This window comes from Tasmannia lanceolata, unplaced genomic scaffold (genome assembly GCF_043159265.1).
Source record: "Tasmannia lanceolata isolate RefF3 unplaced genomic scaffold, GAP_Taslan_0.1 ptg000011l, whole genome shotgun sequence".
Classification (NCBI taxonomy): domain Eukaryota; kingdom Viridiplantae; phylum Streptophyta; class Magnoliopsida; order Canellales; family Winteraceae; genus Tasmannia; species Tasmannia lanceolata.
Window position 1 is genome coordinate 14145317 of NW_027518688.1, and position 26639 is coordinate 14171955.

Genomic DNA, 26639 nt, shown 5'->3' on the forward strand with positions numbered 1-26639 from the left:
TAGTTCCCAAAATGCTCTTACAAACCAATTAAAATGGAAAAGACAGGCTTTGTTTTGTATAATTATTAAATAATGGTTGTGCTGAATTCTAGACAAGGTGATAGTAAAAGGAGATGAACTCACACTGTCTTTTATTATTTAACCAGCTGTCAAAAGCTATTACAATTCCCCAAAAGCCCTCGACAGCCGATTAAAAAAAAATGAAAAGGCATTGTGGGTTCGTGTCATTAATCATTATCAAAACATGGGAATGCAAATATCAGTAGCCTTTATTTATCCGTTGCTATTCAGTTTTATTTGTTATTGATTGGTGTTAGTTTTGCTCTTTCTCAATTCCATTCCTTTATGAGGCACCTACCATTTCTACTGGATGGGGCAGCCAGGCCCGTTCAATCTTCTATAACCCATATTAGACTACCAATGCTTTTCCCCTCGCGCAAAACAAGGGCCAATGAAGATCAACGGAGGAATGCTGCCTACCTAATTTATTGTAGAAATTTCCGGGATCAATGATTGGACCATACAAAATAGAAATACCTTTTCTTGGGCAAAGGAACAGATGTTTGAATTCATAACATCTTTGAACTCTTCAAGGACTTCTGCTATTACAGTCGGTAGCTCCTTACTTGACCCATTTTCTTCATCCCCAACTAGCGCGGCCACAGAGGTTGCTCTGCCCATCTTGACTCCCTTGACAAGCTGCAAGGCGGATAAAGTGGGCACACTAGTCTCCACATTAACAGTTGGGATCATGCACAGTGTTCCTTCGTTTTGATTGGGGCACTACTCATTCTTTCGTGCCTCGGCTGGCTATGATCATGGACCGGCTCTTATTTTGCCGCTAACTATGGTTATAGTCACACTTCTTTTTATCTCAATTGTTTATCTGATGGCCCATCATTAGAGGAGCAAGATTGAGGCGTCTTAGGCTTCATTCGATAATTATTTTTCTTGAATGATTCTCAACTTTGTAGTCCCAGAAATGATATTTGGTAGATAATATTTATTCAAATTCTGCCACCTGTAAGTGCATTTTCACAACCCTTGTTTTGGTTGTTCAAACCTTGTTTGTTTTGGATTTTGAGAACTGATTTAGAGTCCCAAACTGATTATTGGACTCAAAATTAAAGTTATTTGTTTTGGATTTTGGGAACAGATTGTGAGTCCAAAATTGATTCTTGGACTCAAAATTAAATGTAAATCTGATTCCAATAATCAGTTTTGGTTCACAATTGGTTCTCAACAGCCAAAACAAATATGCCCAGGACGTAAAATAAGCATAAAACAAAATTTACACCCATTTTTAGGTAAAAAAATTAGCGTAAAATTTGTTTTACGCCCATTTTACATCAAAAGAATCGGACCCCAAACATAGGTGATTATGAGAATTCGAGAGCGCTATTGGTATCCATACGGCCATGGGTGAACTTACCTTGGACAAGAACCAATGGGCAGGATTTGTGTCGGACGACAAGACTCACATGCCTAATCACTGTACATAGCAGTGGGGTCCTTGGCATAGGGAAATTGGATGTTGAATTATTTTAAAATTAAAAATTCAATGGGAGATGATACTTTCGCCCCCTCCCTTTGCAGATGAATCGCACCCCTTATAACGTGAACAGTGGGCAACTTTAACGCTTTTGACGTCCAATCACGTTAAAAGGGGGTGAATGTGTACTGCAAGGGGGTGAAAATATCACCGCCCAATTCATAGGGGAGATTAGTAGAAGAAGTGGTCAAAGGGGAGATGACAAGCATGGAAGATTAGGAGAAGAAATGTGAAAAACTAGTACGTTGGTGTTTGGTAATGCGGCAATAAGGGAGAAGATCAGAGGAAGATGTAGGGTGCCATTACCAAAATGAAGGGATAAAAGAGAATAAGAAAAGAACTTCTTGAGATCTTCTCCTCAAATTCCACCAAAATGGTGAAATTTGGGGAGATCATCTCCGCCGCGTAGGTGCCACCTAAGATAAAAAGGAATAATGATGTCTAGAGGTTCTCTAGTGGTCAAAGGTCTGACAGCTAAACATGCTTTGGGGGGGTCTTTGGAAGATCTCAAGCATTTGAAACTCCTACGATTCCCCAAAGGGTGATGACATTTTCACCCATCTGCAGTACTTGCACACCCCCTTATAACCTGATTTGACGTGAAAAGGGGGCAACGTTATGTCAAATCACGTTATAAATGGGGTGTGCAAGTACTGCAGGGGGTTGAAAATATCATCTCCCTTCCCCAAAATGAGCAACTAGACATAGTAATGTTTTTTACATCTTCCCTTTTTACTAGGGGTGCAACTCGTGCGGGTCGAGTTTGGGTTGAGGCCAACCCGAACCCAACCCGAGCAACCATTTTAGTCAACCCGACCCGGCGTGACCCGAGTTCCAACTCGAAGAGGTTCAACCAGACCCGATCCGAGCAGCCCTTTTTGCCAACCTGAGTTCAACCGACACAACCCAAGATTTTAAGCTTAAAAACTAAAAAATTATTAAAAATTTCGGGTTGAACTCGGGTCGGGTTGCCCAAGCCCTCAACCCGAACTCAACCCGGGTTGAGAAAACCCAACCCCAACCCCAACCCCAACCCTAACCCGACTTGAACTCAACCCAACCCGACTTTTTCCGGGTTGAGCCCGCCCGAGTTGCACCCCTACTTTTTACCCGTTTTACGACCTGTATGAGTCACAAAAACCTAGGAATTGTACCGTTGCGAAATTTCACTTGAATCTCCTTGCAAAACAACAAAGAGCGGCAACAAAAAGGACTCTCTCTATCTCTCTCTCCAGTCTCCACTTTTCCTCCTTTCGGCGGATTCTTTTCTTTCACCATCTACTTCATATACGATCGAAAACCCTTCTTTCGATCCCTCAGATAGCAAAAAAGAACCCCAAGTTAGGGTTTTATTCTGCCATGGAAAACGCCAAAGAATCTTGCGGAGGAGAGAAACCCAACGATGAAAACCCTAATCCTAATCCTAACCCTAACCCTAGCCCTAATCCCGACTCGAACCCTGAAGCAGCACCGAATTCACCATCTCGTCCGCCATCCAGAACCCCCTTCACTAGCCTCAGCCAGATCGATGCCGATCTTGTCCTTGCCCGCACACTACAAGAACAGGTACATTTAGGGTTTTTTTTTTTTTGTTTCTGGGTTGATTCGGTTTATAATCGATGAAATTCTGAGAATTAGGGTTTTGGTTACATCCATATGGTCTTTTGTTTCTGGGTCGATCTGGGTTATAAGGCCGGAATTCTGAGAATTAGGGTTTTGGTTTCATCCTTATGGTTTTTGGTTTCTGGGTCTATCTGCTCTATAATCGCCAAAATTCTGAGAGTTAGGCTTTTTTTTGTGTCTGGGTCGATCTGGTTTATAATCGCCAAAATTTTGAGAATTAGGGTTTTGGTTTGATCCATAGGTTTTTTTTTAATATTTCTTGGTTAATCTGGTTTATAATGGCTGAAATTCTTAGAGTTACGTTTTACTGCAATTTTTTCGATAGAGTTAGGGTTTTGGTTTCATCAATAGGGTTTTTGGTTTCTGGGTCGATCTGGTTTATAATCACTGAAATTGGATAGAGTTAGGGTTTTGGTTTCATCCATAGGGTTTTTGATTTCTAATTCGATCTGGTTTGTAATCAATGAAAGTCTTAGAAGTCCGTTTTACTGTAAATTATAACGTAATTCAATAGAGTTAGGGTTCTTTGTTTCTGGGTCGATCTGGTTTATAATAACCGAAAGTCTGAGAATTCTATTTGGCTGGGAATTATGACAGAATTTGAATGAGTCAGGGTTTTCTGATTGTGGGTTATGTGGCTAGGAAAGAGCATATTTGATGCTGAGAATGAACAGTGAAGGCAGTGAGTACAACAGTTCCGATAGCGGGAGTTTGGTTCATGGGGAGGATGGTGATGATGATATAAATGGGGATGGGAATGGTGAGAGTGATGAGGATGAAGACGCGTTTGATGTGCTTGCACGGGCCGATGGCACGGATAGTGTCGGTATCGGTATTGATCCATCGGCGTTCAACAGTGATGAGGACTTTGCGAGGGCGCTTCAGGATGCTGAAGAGCGAGAAGTTGCTGCTCATTTGATGGCGCTTGCTGGAATAAATGATTGTGAGTGTCTGGAACATGTTCCTTCAAAAGTAGAATTTTTGGGTTTTGTTTGTGTTCAATTTTTGTTCTTGCAGTCTTGAGAATTGCAATGTTTATTGTATTTGACTTGGTGTGATTAGGGGAAGCGGAGGATCCCGAGGACCATGATAACAACTCTCAGGTATCCATGTTCTTTTTACTCATGGAACTTTCACTTTTCAGTTTAATTTCTGCATTTCAATGTTCATGTAGTCTCAAAGTGCTTTTTATCTTTATCTTTGTTTATTAGTATTGATAGCATTTATGGTATTTGAATTACCGTCATATTATTTCAACAATTGTGTGGGCTTGTGGTTCTTCAGCCTTGATTGCTTGATAAGGATATCCATGTGGTTATGGTGTATGATTTCAATGCAAGCTGTTGATAGATTACTGTGGTTTGTGTTGTTATTTTATTTTATTCGAATGGTTGGTCTCTGTTGTTATGACTTGCCGTTAAAATTCTAAGCAAATTGCCTCATTAGGAGGGATGCTTTTCAGCTTTTATATGACACGATATGGTTAGTGTCTCATGCAAGTTCTTGCACATCTAGCATCTTTGACTTAGGGCTATTTATATTAGAACTATCTCATTTTTATATTATAATTATCTCATTTTTATCAGTATTCATTTGTAACTACTCTTCAAGCTAGTCTTAGCGTGTAACCCTAATGAAAACATCCTTTTGGTTGGAGGATAGTAAGATATGAGGGATGGATGATCAGTTGAGATTGGAAGTTTGTTTGAGACTTTCCCTTTCTTCTTATTCGGTGTGTAAGCTGGAATCAAACTCAAAACCTGAAGGTTGCAATGCAGAGAACTATCCAGTTTTACCATGGATGGGCCTCAATGTCTATTCAAATCTAGATTTCTGAGGTTGTTAGTTCAGTGTAATTGCAAATTAATCTTTTGTTGTGCATATGAGTTTAATATTTTTTCTTGTCTTTCTGAGAAAGTCTGCAGTTAAGGGAATAAACAGTGGATTGTTTAATGGAAAGGTAAGGCATCCTTGAGTTATCTTGAAGTATATAGCTGATTCTCCTCAAATTCAGCTTCCCTACTTAGGCTTGACATTCCTACTTTTTGTAGGAAAGGAATTTCTAGAGAAGACGGTTCTTCTTATCTTATTTAAAATTATATGCATCACAGAGTTGTATTTGATCATTCTGTCTTTGAATATTCTTGTTTGAGCATATAGAAGAAAAAGGTTATGTATATTAGTATGCGTTAGGAGGGAATCCATTTAAGCTAAGAGAATGTGCAGTAAAAATTAGATGTTCAACCTTTCAACTTTGTTTTGGAATTTCTTTTGGGTATATTTACGATTATTCTGTAATTTATTTTTCCAATTTAGTATAAAGTTTGACCATAGATAACTATAAAACACTTATTAGATGAAGCATGCAAAAAATCAATGTGTATGAGGGTTGCACTTCACATTCTAATCCATATTGAAAATTGGAGCTGTTTATGTTTGATAAAAATTGAATCTATCTTCTTATACAAGGTACTTGGGTTTAACAGTTTTTGTAGAGAGACTCAAATTCAAAGCTATCCGAATAGGAATAACTAGAACTCGGATAAAAAATATCAGAGGAGGTGAAAGAGATAGACTATTTCAGTGTTAAAGATGAAACAACTTTTAACATTACCTAAAAATTGAAGTACAAAGTACAAACTTAAAAACTTACAAGTATAAATTGTCATCTAAATCAAAGGTGGCTTACATGAACCAGATCCCTTAGCTTAACATCCATTAAAGACTTGAGACAAGTTTCAAGGATGAAACATAAGGGTATGAAACGTAAGAACAACCTAAAATGAATGGATAATTGGAGTATTAAATGTATTCAATCTAGAGACTCTATAATGCATGGAGAAAAATAACGCTTGGTTCCATTGCAGTCAACCTTGGAAAATGCAACTCTCATAACTCTCCATTGGGGCTCTCTACATGTGTTCAAAGTATATTGACCATCATTCTTTTCTTACAAAAAATCCCCTCTATGTTAATATCCTTTATTGGTTTTTTTTGTCCTTTCTTATTATATGTCCCGTTTAGCATGGTAAAATGGCGAAAATTCCATCCTCACTAATTGGATGTTCACCTTCATTGTTGAGTTATATAGTTTGGTCTACATCATAGAGTAATGGTTGCACAAATTTAAAATTTCGTATCCTCATCAACATTGTTAACTTACCAACTTCTCCAAAAGCTTAAGCTGTTGGAGAAAGGCGTTATTTATCTTTTATACTTAACACTCCCCCGCACTTGTGGCCCACTTGGCACATGTGGTCCCACTTTGGGCCGACCATCGCATGTGGATTTTTGCTATCCGGGAGGTTTGAACTTGAGACCTTTTGGCTTTGATACCATGTTAACTTGCCAACTTTTCCAAAAGCTTAAGCTGTTGGAGAAAGGCGTTATTTATCTTTTATACTTAACAAACATTTAGCCATTACCAACATAGGTCCAGTGTTGGGCATAATTGCATCGCAGACAACTCCACCTCATACATAAACTTGGCCAAGGTAAAAGGGAGTTGACCCAGGTGAGTCGATGATGACACGGGGGAGTTTTCAATCTTTGCTTTGGGTATGATTCTTTACTTGATCTTTTTTGAGAAGAGGGTGTTTGGTACCAGTCCCCGTGAGAATTGAAGAAATACAAGCTTATTTAGGTTTACTTTCAAATTTGTATCAAGATACACATTGCTCGAACTAAGAGAGTTATGGACATGTTGTCCTACTTTGATTGACCTCCCACGTGCCATTAAGGGGTGTCTAATCACATTTGGGGTTGCTTATTGATTTTTAATGGGTGCACAGTTTCGTATTTTTTCTAGGTCAAACTTCGAGCTTATTGATTTTTAATGGGTGCATAGTTTATCAAGATACACATTGCTCGGACTAAGAGAATCATGGACATGTTGTCCTACTTTGATTGGCCTCCCACGTGCCATTAAGGGGGTGTCTAATCACATTTGGGGTTGCTTATTGATTTTTAATGGGTGCATAGTTTTGTATTTTTCTAGGTCAAATTTTGAGGAAAAGGTGAGGGTTTTGGGTTGCGAAACATTTGCATGAATGTTGGGATTCTAAAAGGGGGTAAAGTGGGGTTAGGATTTTTGAATGGGGAAATGATTTAGTATTTGAGCTTGGGATTCTGAAAAGCAGTAAAGTGGGTTAGGGTGTTTGAACTTTGAACAGGGAAAGGATTATGGCTTAGGAAGGAGAAAGAAGCAGATGAAGGAGAGTAAGGTGAAAAAAGAACTTGACCAAAAGAAATGTGTAAGAAACATACCTGAACTCTTAGGGGTTTCTTGTTCCAGCGGCATCAACACTGAACTCTTAGGGGTTTCTTGTTCCAGCGGCATCAACACTGAACACAAGCTTTGATATTTATGATCCCTTTTTTGCGGGTCAAATTTTGAGGGAATAGTATGTGTTTGGGGGGGTGCAAAACATTGGCATGGTTTTGGGATTCTAAAGGGGTAGTGGGTAGGGTTTTTGTACATGGAAAGGATTAGGAATTGAGCTTTTGTTGAAAAACTTACGAAGGAGATAGAAATGGATAAGGAGAACCAATAACTTGACCAAAAGAATTGTAAAAAGAGTGACATACTTGAACTTTATGGTCCTGCTTGTTTTAGATTTTGAGAACCTATCGTGATACAAAAGTGATTATTGGACTCAAAATTAAGTCTCTTGTTCTAGCAAAGATGCAGCAACATCAACACTGAATGAAAATTTGGATATTTATGATCCCTTTTTTGAAGCTCAAATTTTGAGGAAAGGAGAGGGTTTTGGGTTGCAAAACATTGATGGGTGTTGGGAATTTGAAGAGGTAGGGCGGGCAGTATTTTTAAATGGGGAAGGATTGGGATTTGGCTTAAGTAATGTGGTTGAAGAAGGAGAATGAGGAGAAACAAATATTGTCCAGAAGAAATGTAAGAAAAGAACAAATCTAACTCATTGCACAAGAGAACAAGTTTTAGAGCAAAACTACCAGTTTGATGCCTTGGATGTCCTATATTTTTAGACAAGGTGAAGACTGGATATTCTCAACTGATGCAGTTGATCACATGATGGTTTCGTCGAAATATATCCAGTTGTTCATTAAAAAACTATAGTATTATAAAGTGCTTTCCATTAAAAAATATTATGAATTGCAATTTATTTAAACATTACCAGACTTATAATAACTATCCATTGGCTCAATGCTAGATTAAGCACCTTATTTGGTGTGTGAAGATTAAGAGGGCGAGCCTTGGCGCAACAGTAAGGTTGCTCCATTGTGACCTGGTGGTCACAGTTTCGAGTCACGGAAACAGACTCTCTGCCAAGGTTTTAAATTTCGGTTTCGGTACCGATTTCGGACCCCACCGAAATTTGGTAAAATTTAGGAAAAATCATTTAAATGAGGCTGAAATTTTGAACCGAAATTCCGAAATTTCGGACCGAAATTTGGTAAAATATAGGAAAAATTCCGGAAAATTCCCTTTTTTTTTAAGTGAAAAAAATTACATTCAGGACCGGTTAAATGAGAGTATGCCACAGTGCGGGTTGGCTACTAGCATTCTAAAACAGTAGCCATTAATGCAGTAGTGGGGCTACTAGCATTTTACTTGGGACAACCCTTGCTAGTGTAAAACAGTAGCCACTAATGCACTAGTGGGGGCTGTCCCAAGTAAAAAAGGGGAGACAATATCACTTCACTTTCTTTGCACCCTCTCTTTAATTACACAAATTCAGCTTGTCCTTTCTTTTATAATTAGTATATGATATGCTTTTTGGGTACCCTAATAATAACCCTTGACAGCTGCTTAAATTATAAAGGACAAGATAAGTTATTGCATTTATAAATAAATGCACTGCTAATGTCACCAACTTACTTTTTGTTGTGTTTACGAGAAAAAGCCAACAGTGAAATACATCATTGCTGTGACATGTGGCAGGAAGAAGATTTCCTATGATTCTTATAGAGTGTCACTTTCACCTTTTGCTCTCTACTTGCAAAAAATAAAGACAACCCTCGAAACTATCACTGCCACATGTATAAAGCTACACCAAAGATGGTTTCCCAATTAATTATCTGTCAGTCACTTCCAAAAAAACAAGGTAAGTGATATATGCAGCCCTTGTTTTACTTGGAATAGCCCCCTCTAGTGTATTTATGGCTACTCGTATACACTATATGGAGCTGTCCCAGGTAAAAACAGGGGCACATATATTCCAATTTTCAGGGCAATTTCGTGCTATCACTCATGTCTTGAATCATAAAGTGAATTCTAAACATAAAGTAAAGAAATACAATGTGACAGAGCATAATGTAAACACAGTAGAATCGGCAACCACCCATCTAAGGAGTCCAACTCGATGTCAATACCACATTGAGTTACGAGGCGGTTCGAATCCATCATCCCTTTCTCGAACTTGGTCATGATGGGCACGATGCATCTGCTGGCGAATCTGGTTTTCAATGAATAAGTAGTACTCTTGCCAGGACATGTGAAGGACGTATGACTGTTGGTATTGTTGGACATAATACTGATAGACATATGGCTCAACTTGCATCAACAATCCCACACGTGGGTACGCCATAGTAGGGACAAGCGCTATCGGTGCTGCTTCGAGCGAAGATGATGCCTCGCCATGTGCATGTGCATGTGAATCATATGACATCCCATACCCATACTCATGGCCATAGCCATACCCATAAGAAGCAGTCGAACCCCATCCACTCTCGAAAGATGCATCGATCGGTCCATAACCATAACTCTGTGGAATCCCACCTTCAACGCTCAAACTCTCGAATGTGTCTGTCAAACTATCAACTCCATAACGAGAATGCGCATGTAAGGAGTCATCTTCTTCATCAGTGGGATGATACTTCCGTCGTCGTTGGAATACTTGTCTTTGCCTTGGTTGGGGTCGTGCACCGTGATCCTCATCTTGTGTAACGTGGTCAAACCTCAGCTCCGCTGTGAATGGGCTAAGTGGCCTATAAGGCTCATCACCTCCCACACTACCCCCACCACCAGAAGTTCTAGCACCTCCCACATTGCCCCCACCACCAGCGGCATTCCCACCTGTATCATCATCCGATGGAGAGTCTATGGACAAATCATCGTCACTAGTACCCTGTATTGGAACGGCAATGGGTTGAGCGAGGCCCTCTGTATCCAGCGGCAATGTATCATCATCGTCTTGCATCTGTTCAGCGATTATAGGATTCGGTCTACCACCCGGTGCATCCAGGACTGGCTCTCCAACCTCCTTCACCCACTCATAGAGAGGGTCATCCTCATCATTTTCACAGAAGATGTCTGTGAGATCAATTGGATCGGTGTAGTCCTCCAGGTTTTCTTCTATAGAGGTGTGTTTCATCCTCAATCGTTTGTTATAGTGGACATATACGAGCTTCTGCAAGTTTTCATGTCCAAGCCTGTTCCTCCTTTTAGAGTGGATGAGGTTGAAAGTGCTCCAATTTCTCTCACAACCTGAAGAAGACGCTGTCTGAGATAACACTTTTATGGCTATCTTTCTCAGGTTCGGAGCATCTCCCCCATATAACACCCACCACTCAGCTGCAAAATAACAACAGATTAATTAATTGGTTGCTCAATCAACAACTAATAACTTAACTAGCTTTAGCTTATACCTGGTAGTGTCTTATGTCGTCCAGCTATGCCAGCTGGACGTCCAAAGGATCCAAGTGCATCCCTAAGCATCTTGATCTACAATAGAATTAACAATAATAGCTATTAGTTAAAAATTACAATATATACTCATCTATTTATAGTGAAATAATGCAATTTTTACCTCTCCTAAAGCAGTGGCTTCTGCACTCGCATCCGGTTCCAACTTGGCGACTACAATCTGTAAATCTTCAATGAGATCGGCGCGAGTAGCAAGTTGCTGGGTGTATTGGTACTTTGGATTGAGATAATATGCTAATAAGAAATAATTCATTACTATATCATAAATCACGACATAAGAGATAATAAGACTATGTTGGTGTTGTCTGTTTTGATCATACCAGCCGAATGAAGTGGATGGAGGAGCATATTTGTCCATCTATTATCGATGATGGTATGATAGCCTTGATAGGATCGAGGAGCAACTGCTTTTATTGCTTCCTTCATCAATCTAATGGCGTGGTACAAAGAACCCATAGTAGGTTTTTTGTCCCCATCAACCATCCTCAATACCTTTACAATGGGCTCCAATATACCAACTACAGTTCTGCACTGATCCCAAAAGCTTGGTTTACCGACGATCTCCTTAGCCCTCTTTCCAGCTACACTCCTGCTCTCCTTGTACTCATTCCACTCATTGGATGAGAATAACTGCTTTAACCCAACCTTCTTGTCTAGCATACTCTGGAGAGCAATGTAGTTTGTGGCAAACCTAGTAAGCCCAGGGTGTACCAAATCTCCTCCACACATGTTCCTCATGATGGACAATATATACCCGTGGTTGTATAAGAAATTAGTCACTGATCTAGCCTCATCAACTACCTTCTTCACCGTCTTCTTTTTTCCAATGTCTTTCAACATAAGGTCTATACAGTGCGCTGCACACGGAGTCCAGAATATTTTATACTTCGACATAATCTTCTGTCCAGCTTTCTTGTAGTTGCTCCCATTGTCAGTGACAATTTGAACAACATTCTCCTTCCCAACCACTTTTATTACATCGGCCATATGCTTGTAGATGAACTTATAATCTTTCACAACGTCAGATGCCTCAATACTCTTTAGCAAGACGGTCTTACCGTCACAGTATACCATAAAATTGATGATCGACTGTCTCGTGGGACCAGTCCAACCATCAGACATTATTGTTACTCCATATTCGGGCCACTGGTTCTTCAACCCATTGATGTACTCCTTCAGTTCTTTAACCTCCATGGGCAAATATTTGTTCATAATTTCATATGAGGTGGGGGCTTTCACACCTGTCCCATACTGACCAGCTACGTCTACAAAGTGCTGCAAATATGGGCTATTTGCAGAATTTGCTGGGATGGCGTTGTGGAAGGCGAATTTTGCATATGCCCGCCCTACAACTTCCTTTGCATTCCCCCACATGTTTTTAATACTTCTCTGTTTTCCTTTTCTATATAGAGCCGGGTCCATGCTTGCTGGATCCCTTAAGCTAACCCCACGTGTCAAGGTCGTCTGCTTCGGCCTTTCTCCCTTTGAACTACCGCCACCCCCCTCATGTATGGATGGGCCAAATTTCGGCCTGGTAGAGGCAAGATGGCTCATCTGCCTCCTCTCGTCCTCATCATTCCTGGACTCTCTCAATGCACGCTTATAATGCATCTTTTGTATGTCTGTCTCTATATCAGATGGGTATGCAATATCGTCGTCGTCGCTGTCATTTCCACCGTAGTCTCCCGCCACAGCATCAATGAACTCTGCTCTTCTCTTCTCTCTGTTTTGTTTATCCATTTTGAACTCCTGTACGGACTTTGAAATGATCTCCTTGGCCTCTCTAGGGCAAGATAGGCATGCTGTCACATCTCCCCCTTTACCTATCAAGTGATGTTTCAATCTTGTGATACCTCCACCGCCTATTTTCTTCCCACAAAAATTGCATATAACCTTTTGTGTGCTGCCGCCATCAGGCCGCCCATATTGCCAACCAATGTCTGCAACTTCATCCTCATCTCGACCATGACGTGGCATGGTGAATTAGTTACAGGCTTACAGCTTGAAAAAATCTGCCAAAGAGTATGTTGTTTAGAATGTTCCTACTTTTTTACACATGAAAGATGCTAACTTGATATTATCGTTTTAAATTAAAAAAAAAACTAACTTTGACAGCACTTTACATACTAAAATACAAGATGGGTTAGTGAAATTATCAACATATGGTTGTGGGATATGTTAACAGCATAACCATGCTTTGATATTTGCACAAACTCATCTGTCCTTTTATCATTAATTGGACAACATTTTGGCTGTGACCCATGTAATGAACGGTTTGGATCACCATACCGTACTTTTAAGTTTTAATTAAGTGAGGAGTCCCCTCATCAAAATACAGTAGTGCTGATAACATTTCCCAAACAAAAATGGGTTTTCATTTCCTGGTCCTCTTTTTTACTTGGCACAGCCTCCTCTAGTGTAAAAGATAAGTGAAAAATACACGCCAACAGTGGTGCTAATGTGTACCGCAGGGGGGGTGAACATATCATTTCCTGCAAAATATTTATTTTGACTTTTTTTCCCGTAATTGTCATATGTTAGAACAGCCTTTAGGTATTTTTTTCATAATTTTCCTACTTTCCTTCCTTTTTTTCGTAATTTTCCATTTAAAACTTACTACTTCTGTCAAATCTTTGCAAAAATCGGTAATGATTACTATTTCTTTTCATATTATTTTTTTGCTAGCCACCTTTGCACAAATCTACTTCTGCCAAATCTTTGCACAAAAGGATGTGCTACAAGCGGAAAAGTGGCCTAGAGAAGGTGGCTAGCAAATTCCTAAACAAAAACAAAATCTTAAAAAAATAAGGGGTTACAGAAAGCCTCCGATCTACAGGGGTTAGGGAAACCCTCTAACATTCAGATCGGAGGGTCAGGATCAACCAATGGAAATGATTTTTGGGACGCAACCTATTTTGGTTGTGACCCATGTAATGAACGGTTTGGATCACCATACCGTACTTTTAAGTTTTAATTGAGTGAGGAGTCCCCTCATCAAAATACAGTAGTGCTGATAACATTTCTCAAACAAAAATGGGTTTTCATTTCCTGGTCCTCTTTTTTACTTGGCACAGCCCCCTCTAGTGTAAAATATAAGTGATAAATACAGGTTAGGGGACTGTCCCATGTAAAAATGAGGCCACTTTATAAATTTTAACTTCTCATCAAAAGTCAATACAGAGAATCTGTCTTCCTTTTTTTTAACTTGCAATGGTTTGAAACCAGAGAGAAGAAAAAAAACCCTAAAAACTTACCTTTCTTGAAAGTTGAAATCGGAAGAGGAGAGGAAGCAAGCGGCTACAAATTGAAGAAATTTTGCATGATGGAAAAGAAGATGACAACCTTGTTTCTTATAGGGAAGATTATTCCTGTAAGATTCCATTCAATCTCATTTTTTGAGCTTTTTTTGGCTTTGCACATGGCTTTGCACATGGGCTTCAGACCCCTTTTTCTGCCTTTCTCAGAGAAACCATGTGGGTGCACTGCACGGAATTTGCAGGAAATTTCCCCAAATTTCGATGCAATTCCAATTTCCCACCAAAATTTCGGAAATTTCGGTAATTTCGGCCGAAATTTCGGCGACATAAAGTATTTTTCCGATACAATGTTCTTTCGGTTTCGGTGTCTACCGAAACCAAAACATTTCGGCCGAAATTTAAAACCATGCTCTCTGCAAAGCAAGGGTAAGGCTGCATACATCCAGCCCTCCCTAGACCCCCTGCAATGGTGGGAGCCTCGTGCACTGGGCTGCCTTTTTTTTTATTTGGTGTGTGAAGATTAGAAGTGCCAAAGTTACTCTTTTTTCTATAATTAAGAGCTTACCATCCATGGATAAAACAATTGAATGTTAAGGAGCTGTTTGGATCCATGGCAAAGATTTTCATGGAATTTTTTCCCTGGAAAATGAGTTTTTAAGCAGTTGGCTCATTGTTTTCTAGGTTTTTTTTTCTGGACCAAAACTAACCCTGCTTGACCCTGGAATTTTTCATTGTTTACTGGTATTGTTAATGCCTCACCTCAAACCCTGACTTTGTCCTCCTACTGCGCCTCCACCCTTGCCTTGTAGTGGCCCACTCGCTCGCCATCTCCCATCCCCACCCTCATAACAGTCAGGATCCTCTTTCCCCATTGCATTTGACCCTCTCCGCCCTTGGATCCCAAGTCAAACTCAGCATAATGGGATTGAAAATGCAACTTCTGGGATTCTTGTAACCATGCCTCAAATCATAACCGTGTGGACGAACTGCTTGTTGTAGATATACCAAACAAGCAAAATTGATTAGTGTTCATTATTGATATGCATCATATGATCCAAATTTTGGAAGGATGTCAGCAAGGATGAGGATGTAGCTTTATCCTCATCCAATGGCTCAAGGAGGATTTCCGCCCCCCTCGGAGATTTAGGTGCCTATTTAGAGAAATGAAGGACTTGGTTGCTACCTTGGACTGTTCTTACTCTCTATGTTAGCGAGGATTTAGCTTTTTGACAATCCAATGGCTCAAGGAGGATTTCCGCCCCCCTTGGAGATCCAACTTCTATTTAGAGACATGAAGGGTTTGGTTGTTACCTTACAGTATTCATTGCAAAGTAAACGACTATGCTGATTCTCTTGGCTCATTTTTGCACTTCTTTTATAGAGATGTTAATTCGGGATGATGTGCTGGTTTTGTAGTTTGGCCCCATGTCAACTGCCTTGGCCTTCTCAGCGATTTTGTGGCCTTCTCAGCGTTTTTGTTTCTGCTTTTTTGAATTATTAATAATATATCCCTCGTTTGAAAAAAAATATACAGCATGTGATATCAGTCCCCTCTTTCTCTCCACCCCCCTCAATATTGATCAGTTTGTGCAAGTTCTTTGTGATTAGAATGTGAATGCCTTTGTAATTAAAATTTGTCTGTGAATTTCAATTGTAATTAAAATGCAAATTCGTACAAAAATTGTGCCTACAATCTAATTACTATTCCCACCCAAACCAGCTCTATACTAGTTTTAAAAGAAAAGGAATCTATATTTTCATAGCAAATACTCCTCGATAAAGATGTTAACCAAACCGCAGAATTTAAAATTCTGAGATTTTTTATATCAAACAGAAAGAAAAAAAATTTCTCAGAACTTTTTTCAAAGAAAAGTTCTTTAAGAAAAATTATTTTTTCCATGAAAACTTTTATCCTCACATCCAAACGAGCCCTAGATGTTATACACAGTTGTAACCTTGTTTTCCTGCTTTGTTGTGCTATAAAAAATTGTGGACGAGGCTACTAGTTGAACCAAGAGAGATGGACATAAATATGCTGAATAATTGAAATGATTAAAACTGGGCCTGTTTGTCATGCAGTGACTAGTGAGTGTGTTCATACACCCTTTTTAATTTTTTTTTTTGTAAACGTAATGAATGTGTCATATACACCTTGTGTATGTTCTTAAAAGTCTAGTGTGATGGCATGATTGAGGCCTGGGTTTTTGGGTCCTTCTGAATTGGAGGTGTCAAGGCATCTGCATCACGCCATGTAGGTAAGTTACCAAAAATAATTATCTTCTTTTGTAGTTCGAAGTTAAAACGTTAAAAAACAGCTGTTCTCAACATGCCGTACTGACCATACATTTACACTATGAGAGAGCACCACTTAAGATGGTCTGGACATATCCAATGTAGGCCTTTGATGCTCCAGTGAGAAGAGGCGACTCGTGCCAAATTGATGGAGTAAAAAGAGGTAGGGGCAGACTGAAAACAACTTGGGTAGAAACAGTGAGGAAAGCTAGGAACATAACAAAGAACATGTGACCTTGGATAAGATAGAATGGAAGAAAATGATCCACGTAGAAGAACCCAACTAGAGCCAGGATTAGAGCCCGGTAGATTCCTTTCACCTTCTTCGTGAATTATTTACTATGGCTTTGTTGAGTTGAGTATGCTATATAGTCCAGAAATGAATCCATTCAACAGATTCCTTCTGATGAATTCTACCTACGGCTGACATCATCAGATTCTTACTGATCTATTTAATTATTTACTATGGTTAAGTTCATACCAAGATAATTCTCTTCATGAGATGATGAAATGCTTCTAAGTTGACAAGCTATGTAGTGCATTTAGTATTTATTTAATGTTATTATAAAGTATGTATAATTCAAGAACTAAATGAAAAAAAAATCTCACTGTCCTAATGATACCATGCTTCGTTGCATATCAATGCCAACTAGTCAATTAGGACCCTTTAGCATCAAAGTGAAACCATTATCTGGAAGCACTTGAATGTCACAAAATCATATAAATATTGATTTGCAGGTAAACAACTAAACATAAGAAAAATTGGTTACAAAAAATTAAGACGGCTTTTATATGAGAAGGGGGAGAGAGGAAATGACTTTGTTTTAGCCTTTTATAGAAGCCTTTCTCACACATAGAACAATGGGTTTTTCTTCTCATAAGACATCGTCCAGGCAAGCTGCTTGTTGCTAATGCTGATTGCGTCTATCGGTGTCTATATCTTTCTATTTTATTGGTTCTTTTTCAAAAAATAAATAAATTAAAACGGCTTTCCACCTTCAATGAGAGCCAAGTGTCTAAGCGGTGCCCTATGAAAATGGAAGTCTGCGCGGCTATGTATATTGTTTTGTCTAGGTTCGGTGTGCAATATGCCAATATCTTACTGTTGTTTCAATACAAAGAGCTGAGTAAGAGCAGTGAGTCTTGGAGTTTGAATTCCTCAATAGAGTTGAATAATTTAATTGTGATCTATTGAGTTTTTTTTTTGACGTGTAAATATGGATATTTATTTTTGAATGGCACTGTGATGGGGACATCAACAATGGGTGTGGATTCAAGGTTTACAAGCGTAGACGTGGACGAGACTGGTAGCAGGGACTCTAGCATGGGTCACAGACATTGTCGTCTTTTTTTTTTACTTTCTATTTTCGTCATTTTATTTGTAGCCTACTTTTTATGTATCAAATCTCATCCGTTTGGGTTTTTTGGTACTATTAGAAAGGTTTTTCAATTACCTATCTAATGGGCCAAAGATCACATGATTTGGATGTGATTTGAGCAATTTATGAGTGTTTTTAGGAAGCGGTAAAGGTCTATTACATGATTTCTATTTTAGGTAAGTTTTTGTCTTTACTTAGTTTACTTTGGATTAGATGAATGGTTGAGATTAGTTTTTAACTTTAAGTTATCTTCTAGGGTTTTCTTTTTCTTATAAATACATCTTATGAAAGCAATGCAAAAAAAAAAAAAAAAGACTTATGAATATTGAATAGAATTGGGAATTTTTTGTGAGAGCTATTGTGGCTTGGACTTCTTCTCTTCTCCTCTTGGTGGCTTGGAGCCATTCTCCTCTCATATATTTCTTCAATCAAATCAACTCAAACAAGGTGTAACGACCCGATTCCGTTAAGTCGCTACGAGCAAAAGAACAACGTAAAAATCATGGAATTTTTTTTTTAAAGATAATCAACAATCACGACAAAAATCTTATTCCAAATTAAATAAGTCTACCATAACAAGAGGTCCTTTCAATACGTTATAGCGTAATAATCCATGAAGCGAACTCTCCGATCACACGATCCCTTATCCCATGGTTTCTTCGTTTGCAAACGCTCCGCCATCTAACGTCTCAACCCCTGTGGTGGAGGAAACAACGTTAGAGCAGGGTCCTCCAGAGACCGAGCGGAGTAAAAGGAACAATATAAAAATGCATGCAATAATAATTTAGATCCTTAGCCATTTCAAAAAAAATAATTCAGATCCTTAGCAATCATCTAGAAGCAATAATAAATAACTAGAGAATAAAACGACGCCATCCATATCAGTATAAACAGGAATGAATGACAATAATGAATGATATGTTATGTGTGCATCGAATATGTAAAATGAGATAGTACTTTCCCCAGGTACATCCGGCTTTTCCCTAGTTTACTTTTCTGTCAGTTCTTTTCTGACTTTCTCCTTTTTGCCGGTGTCCTTGCCGCACGACTACCCACTACCCCTATCCAATGGTAGTGGTGTTATGGACTCGGATTTCGGTCTCGCATTTAATGCTGAGCCGTTTCGGGGATACTATCCCTTTGGATGGTTTGCCAACAAAAGGCTGTACACGCTTCTCGCGTTGGCCTTTGGACCTTAGGTCCCAGGATGATACCACCACACCCTTAATTTCCCCTTCACTCTCCTCCATGTAGGATATGCAATTAGGGATTTTAAGGTACGTTACCTTTGCCTTCTTTTCCTGCATCCTTTCACATAAAGGTTAGAAACAGTTTATTATTTATCTCATTTCAAGTAAACAAGTATAATGAGCTATACAGTTATCACAAAGAAAATAGTATACGTAAGATTACTTTGCATGAAACAAGTTATATTGAAACCATTACAACACAAGGTCTAGCTGTCACCTGCCTTGTAAAACCTCGGATGTAAATATCGAGACGGCCTCTAAGTGAGAGTGTGAGGGAAATAATCCTGAAGATAAGAATCATACCCAACCATTTACGTTTGATATAAGATTAAGAGAATAGCAAGGGGATTGTAAATTACCCGACTCGTACAAGGACATTGGATCGAAGAAATGATCTAACTTATATGAAAATTGATTTATTTGGCTTCGTACATAAGATTTGAGATCTGCCTATACATATCTAATATATAAAAGAGGCTTTCAACAATACTTCTTTATAAGATCTGTTTAGATAAAAAGAATCATTTTTTTAGAGCTATTACATGTATAGCCTTGATGCGATCGAATTAGTCACATAAATCATTTTAGGGAACTCTTTGTGCATACACTGCTAGTTTAGAAATGTGTCCCCAAAAATTTGTCTTATACTCTTATGAGCATGCATTGATAAGATAGGACCTACTCAAAATTAGTGTAAAACCCTATGCGTTTATATACAGTTATGATGGTAAATTTGATCTGATTTGGACAACAAAACACACACACACACACACCTATAACTCAGACTTCTGGTCTATTTTGGGCTTGAGAATACAAGTACATACTACCCAAAAATCTGGTCCATTGTGGACTAGAAAATACATGGTTACATATTATAAATCTGCCATGTTTTCGGGGACATAAGATACTCTCATTTTCGAATACAACCTGGTCCATTTTTGGTCCTAAAAATCTTAGACCATCAGGGTGTAAATCTGGTCCAATTTGGACCTAAATACTCATATATATATATATATATATATAGGACATAAATCTGGACAGATTTGGTGTTCTCGATTAAGGTACAAAAACAGTACTAAAATTTGGGCTTGTGTACTCTAAAAACCACATACTATTGGTCCAAAAATTTGGATAGATTGTGTTCCCAGGTGGGGCACACAATAAGATAAATATTTGGACTGTTTCATGCTCCCAAAATGGGCACAAAACCAAAAATAAAAATAAATCATTTCGCAAGGTAGTAATGCTCATAGAATCGCTGAGATAAAAAGACATGCAAAATTTCCTTTTTCTCAACTTATACCCACACGACAGTTGGAGTCGAAAACCATAGTAAGGTTTCATTATTTTGTAACCTAATACACATACAACTGTTGGATTTCATATATATATGGATTCGCAAGATTTTAGAATGTAAGAATTAAACCAACATCTATTCATCTATTGAACACTTACACGTATACATATACATGTATGTACATGTGTTTTTATGAATAAAATGATGGTTTAAGATTTCTGTATTTATGATGTTTGAGTTACGTGAAATGAAAATATGACACAATCATGAAACTCTTATTTCATTTGTAAAATCTACTACAAAGAGGGTTTATCAAGAACGCTTGATATCTTCTCTATTTAAATCACACATATATTTATTTGTTTTCTCTTTTCCTTGTTTTATAATACTTAACTGTTTAGGGTTTTGCTTAGAGAATGAATAAGATTAATTAGAACCAAGAAAATCACAAAACTTACTTGGATGGAGTTAGGGTTTGATAAGAGCTTCAATCTTCTTCTTCTCTTCTTTTATTTCTTTCTTTTTTCCTCTCTCTCTCTCTAAAAATTTTGGGCGAGAATGGGAGAGGTGTACGTCACTATATATATATATATATATATATATATATATTTTATTCTATTTTCCTTGTTTTATGATTGGTAAATTACGATGAGTCATAAGAGGGCTATAATAAGTTACCAAAAACCCAACACCTTGGTCTTATTTATAAGGCATGATAGCTACTTTTTATGGGTTTTAAATTTTAAAGAAAAGGAAAACAACCAAAAGAGGGGATTACATATTTTCCCTAATTTTTGTTTTGATTTGCTATTTTGGATAATCTACTATTAATGATAATATTATATCCCTAAAGTTTCTCACTTTGCATCATCCATAAGTTTACTTAATCTCCAAGTAATCCCACTACTTTTATTAATGTAAAGTTCCCACTATTGTTAAGAGTTTTTGGATTTTTAATTAAAGAAACTAAGATATCCAAAATCTAGGAATTTCCGTTTAAGATTACTTATAATTAGTAAATCTAAAAAGGTGTCTTTAAATTTACTATCATCACACCATATCATTGATTGCTAATTAAAAGTAATCACATATATTTCCCTAAATAATTACTTACAATTAGTAATCCTACAAAGGCATCTTTAAATTAACTATCATCATACCATATATATATATATATATATTTAATTTATTGAGGGTGGGCCAACACCATATGCACGTTTTCCCATACAAGGGAAAACGTGGGTTTCTTCCCATAACTTTTTATCTTATTTTATTTTTTTGACTTTTCATGTTTTAAGTGATATTTTCCGTGGAAATTATTTTTACAAAAAGACTTATTTTTTTCTCTCATTTAGGGAATTTAGTTATAACCTTCAATAGCCATAGATTCTAAGATCTATGGATCAAAACAAATTAAAGGGAAAAGAGTGATTAAAACTAAGATCAAGGGTTGATCATTGATGGATCGTTGATCCCCACCCTTGAAAATAGATTCACTGATCCAATGGCCTAAATCTTAGAGTTTTGAAAGAAGAAGAATCACAGTCAGTACACAAGGTAAGTAAATCAGATTTTCTATTTTCTTTATTCTTGAACCCTAAAACTAGAAAATCCTAAATCCATAGATCTCCCTTGTTCTCCAAAGATCTTGTTATGAGATTTTGAGGATTGTTTTTATGATTAAACCCATAAACACTAAGAACCCTAACTTTAAACCCCGTTTGAGCCTTATTGCAATTTTCACCATTTTCAAGGACTAAAACTAGTTTTAGTGAACCCCCTTAGCCTAAACATACCATCAAATCAGAGCATAAAACCTAGATTAAGCTTTCTTTTACCTTCTAAATCTTAACCTAATATTTGGATAGCAGTATTAAACCAAAATCCCAGATCTGCCAAATTACCAAAATACCCTTACAGCCTAAAACTGGACCGTTTTGAGCCTTTTATTGCTGCTGGAGATTTTTTTTTTGTTTTTCTTCATTGAATATTATTATTTTCATGCTTGTGCTACATATATTTCATTGGTACTTACATTAGCTTTTAGTTATCTTAATTGGTTGCATGCGTAAAACATAGTTTAGGCCTAATTTTGTCATTAACAATTCCCCTGAAAGAGCTTTACCTATTGGTTGATTTGTATAAGATTTATTTCATGCTAATTATGTTCTTTCTAATTATTGAATGCATTCTAAGCCTCGATATTGCTGCTGCCCGTTAATTAAACCTTCATTAAATCAGCCCTGGGTTAGTCCCTTTAGAAGTTTTGAGTCTTCCGAGTTAACTTCTAAGCCTTTCCTAAAACCATTATCCCATTAGGAGTGTAGGATTTTCCCTAGATTTGGTATTGTCCTTCATCACACTGATTTTATTAAGATTTTAAATATGCGTTCCTTACCTTCTTGCATTTTCGTTTATTCAGGATTGGCAAGAGGTTGATCCAGATGCATTGTCATACGAGGTAGTCCATTTTTTCGTATGGTATCTCATATTAAAGCTTCTATCTTGATTCCATTATGAGAATATTTCGAATCTTTCTTTTTTCCAGGAATTGCTCGCATTGGGTGATGTAGTTGGAACTGAGAGCAGGGGACTTTCTTCAGATATGATTGCCTCTTTGCCTTCAGTAAATTACAAAGCACAAAGTGCACAGGAGGGGGCTACCGATCAGTTAGCACATGCCTCTTAAATTATTTCTGTTTTATTCCTCTAATGATTTATGGTGTTGGTTTGATGAAACTTTCTATGGTCATATTGCAGGTGTGTCATTTGCCGATTGGATTATGAGGATGGTGACACCCTTATTGTGCTTGCATGCAAGCACAATTACCACTCTGAGTGCATAAATAATTGGCTTCAAATAAATAAGGTATGCTTCTCTTTCATAGGCTAGGGCTTATATTTATTTTCTCATCGCATGATTTATGGTCTTTGTGCATATATTGTCCTGGTTTATTTCCAGTGAAGTGTTTTAATTCATAGTTAAGATATTCCTTGAAAGTCTTCTCTTTAATTGCTGCTGATTTAAGACATGGTTCCAAAATGGGGCTACATATCTTTATTGCTTGGGTATTTGTGATGGTTTTAGCATCTCATTTAGTTTGAAGAAACCTCAGCATCTGGACAATTTTATGTGCTTTTAGGTTTAGGATGAAACTGAAATGCTATTTTGTTTTATGTTACTTCCATTATTATGCATTGGGATTCTTTACGAGTTCCTGGGATCCAACTCTTTGGTATGTATTGTTTACCTGATTGTTCACCACAGTTACGACAAGAAATTTTCATTATTTGTTACTTTAGTTTCTGTTGGAGTTCTCTTCTAACTGAGTTGTATCACGTGGCCTAGCATCTTAAGGAGATCCCGACTCAGATCTCCTTATTTGATCTGCTCCAGTGGTGACTTTGTTTCGTAGGCTCGTAGAAAGAGCTTTTTCCTGGTTTATGGATCCCAATATATTTAAAGTTTGCTATTATTTAGCCTTCAAGATCCCAATTTAGGGTTAATAGCTTTATTATTTACTTGATCAAAGATTCTCAACAATAAAAAAATTCCTTAATATAGAAAATAGCCAAGCGGGATATGAGGCTATAGAAGTATAGTTCTAAGGGTTACTTCAAACAAATTAAAAAATGATCTGAGAAAGAAATTCGCAGAGGGAGGGGGAGGGAGGGAGAATAGAAATTGGACCCAACCGGGAAGGATGGATGAAGGAAATGGGAAAGAGGAGGGAGAATAGAAATTGGATGAGAGAGAGAGAGAGAGAGAGAGAGAGAGAGAGAGAGAGAGAGAAGAAAGAGGGGAGATGGAGAAAATGATGTAAGAACTAAAGAAGGATAAAGTGATGTCTTATAATCCCAACCAAGAGGGGATAATGAGCGAAAGTTAGCAGCTCAATATGCAGCAAACCTCTGAGTTCTTACCTATGCTGCTATAAAGACTAATGGGATAATTGTAAGGCGTTCAATCTCGACCTGTGAGTCTAAGCCCAGTGTCCTTCAAGCAATTTTACCTTCTCAAAATGTCCAAGTTTGATGTACATGGAAGCCATAGTACTGTAAGTAGTCCAGTTTGTATCTCTCATTGCTACACTAGTGGTTATCCAGATATTACAGGAATATATATATCTATTGGTCCATTGTTCTTCTTCATGTCAGAGATCATCAAAATGACATTTTTCTTCCAAAAAAAAAAAAAAAGATTTTTTTGTAAAAAAGTGCAACCAATCCCAATCAGATTAGAAATTGAATCAATCTAGGGTTATGATATGTAAAGTTGGCCTTAAAAGATAATTCATCATCCAGATTTATTCAATCCAAACAAAACATGCAAAATAGCTTGCATCCAATGAAATCAGCTCTATAAAAATAGGGCAGCAGGTGAGAAAATCTGTCTACAGTCTGACAAAAATGATTGATAAAACTAGGACCCAAAGTCAACAATCTAGGGTAAATAGTCTCAAAATAAAAATCTGGTGAGAGGGTGGCTGATCAAGGGGGTATAAACTACAAACAGCAAATCAGGTCGATAACATCTAGAAACTGCAGGAGGACAGGCCTCACTTGATGGTATGCTCATCAGCCTCAAATCCTGCGGTGTAGGAGGCCCAATAGGAGGTGAAGAAGTAGCGGAAGTCACGATTGATCTAAGGAATGCATCAACCATCAATATCGCATGCCGAGGTGGGGATAATATGAGGAAGTATGTTTGTGGGCAGCGGCAACTCGGGGGAGGGGGGGGATGGCTCTAACATGGTCAAGTCAGTTGTCATGTATTTGTAGTAACGGGTTCCTTATGGACTATGGAGTGACCGTGATTAAAGAGATCCAGATCTTGTCATACTATTGGAGGGGATTTATAGAAGTGGAGAGGCTCTTTCATAGCTTATCTGCCAAATATATTCTTGGCTTTCTCTCTGCTCTACCAAGATAGCACAGAAATCAATTTTGCAAACTTGCTTGGTATAAGTTGAGAAGCAGAGGAGCAGAGACTTATGTAGTTATGTTTGACCTTTGCTTCAATTTAATATTAAGAACTTGGTAATTTGAATTGATAAATCAGTATGGAGTTCCAATTCACAAGTCTTTCTCAATCTACAAAGATGAAAGTTCAAAAGTCGAAAATAGCACAGAACTAATATTGTAGCTTTTTTTTTTTTTGAATGGTTTAAGAAAATCCCTTAATTGTAGCTAAATTTATATGCCATATCTTGTTACCAACTTACCCTACTTTGGGATTGATTTGTGGAACTCAATGTAAGTTTGTTATGACAATTAGCTCTGTTGCAGTTAGCATACAGAGAAGACTCACATCCTTGCTGCCAATAGGTTCAGAAATTCCAATTACTAGTGTAAAACTTCATGTGACATCTGATATCTAGGAACATGAGTTAGCTTAAACTTATATCATTCATCATGTCAAAGACCTCTCTTTTTAGTGGCAGTATATCCAGAGTCACCTCAAGGAACTTGATCCATAGAGCCAGGATTTGGAATGGAATAGCTTGTGATTAGAGGACTCTTACTTGGTTCTTTCTATGAGATTGAGTCTGTTGGGTTCACCATCCATTCCCCATTGCGAGATTGCTCAAAATTCAGGAAACACTAATGCTTTCAGGGAGAACCCAATCACTCCGAAGAGACCGAATACGAAGGACCATCACTGGCGAGATAACTAGCAATATATAAGATAAAAGTACATCATAACATTAACAAACACATATTTATCTGTGCATCCATCCAGTCAGTTTAGACTCAAAAGGATTCCTTATGTTGTTCTGTATTTGTTTGATATCTTCTTAATCTTATTTGGTGTCTTGTTTTGATACACATACACTCTAGTTTTGTTGAAACTGATGCTTTGCATGTTTGGGGTGGCTGTGCAGGTGTGCCCTGTTTGCAGTGCTGAGGTTTCCACATCATAAAACGAGCTCTGGGATGAACCTTCCTTTTCTAAGTTACTCCTAGGGAAAAGTACTGTGCTAAGCTCTGCTCGGGTAGGGATTGAATTGGATTATATTATGTTTCCCCCAATCTGTCTTGTCTCTTTTATATGTTACAAGTTTCTTTTGTTGCTCCTAAATCCCAAATCAATACTCTCTCTCTCTCTCTCTCTCTGCCCATAGCTGATTTCTCGGCCGCAAGTCACTGTCAGAATGGATCCTAATGCCCAATTTTTGGGTCTCGCATGGGAACATGTGTGTAATTGAGACCGTTGATCTTGTAGACCATCAAGATATATCAAGGGATTTAATAGCTACATTTCCTCCTATACATGGTTTTAAATTTCGACCGAAATCCGAAAT

The 26639-nt window shown here is 37.9% G+C and overlaps 1 protein-coding gene across 1 annotated transcript; it reads left to right on the forward strand.

Moving 5' to 3' along the window:
- Positions 1–2727: 2727 nt before the first annotated feature.
- LOC143886458 (E3 ubiquitin ligase BIG BROTHER-related-like) lies at positions 2728–26438 on the forward strand. The gene is made up of 7 exons (XM_077390430.1): positions 2728–3118; positions 3818–4118; positions 4238–4278; positions 22757–22795; positions 22883–23004; positions 23095–23203; positions 26220–26438. The coding sequence occupies exons 1-7, from the start codon at positions 2912–2914 to the stop codon at positions 26256–26258; spliced, it is 858 nt and encodes a 285-aa protein (XP_077246545.1). The 5' UTR covers positions 2728–2911; the 3' UTR covers positions 26259–26438.
- Positions 26439–26639: the final 201 nt, after the last annotated feature.

Coding starts and splice junctions, on each gene's coding strand:
- LOC143886458 (XM_077390430.1), top strand. CDS start 2,912: ATGGAAAACGCCAAAGAATCTTGCGGAGGAGAGAAACCCAACGATGAA. Junction 3,119..3,817: donor CCCGCACACTACAAGAACAG/GTACATTTAGGG, acceptor TTATGTGGCTAG/GAAAGAGCATATTTGATGCT. Junction 4,119..4,237: donor GCTTGCTGGAATAAATGATT/GTGAGTGTCTGG, acceptor TGGTGTGATTAG/GGGAAGCGGAGGATCCCGAG.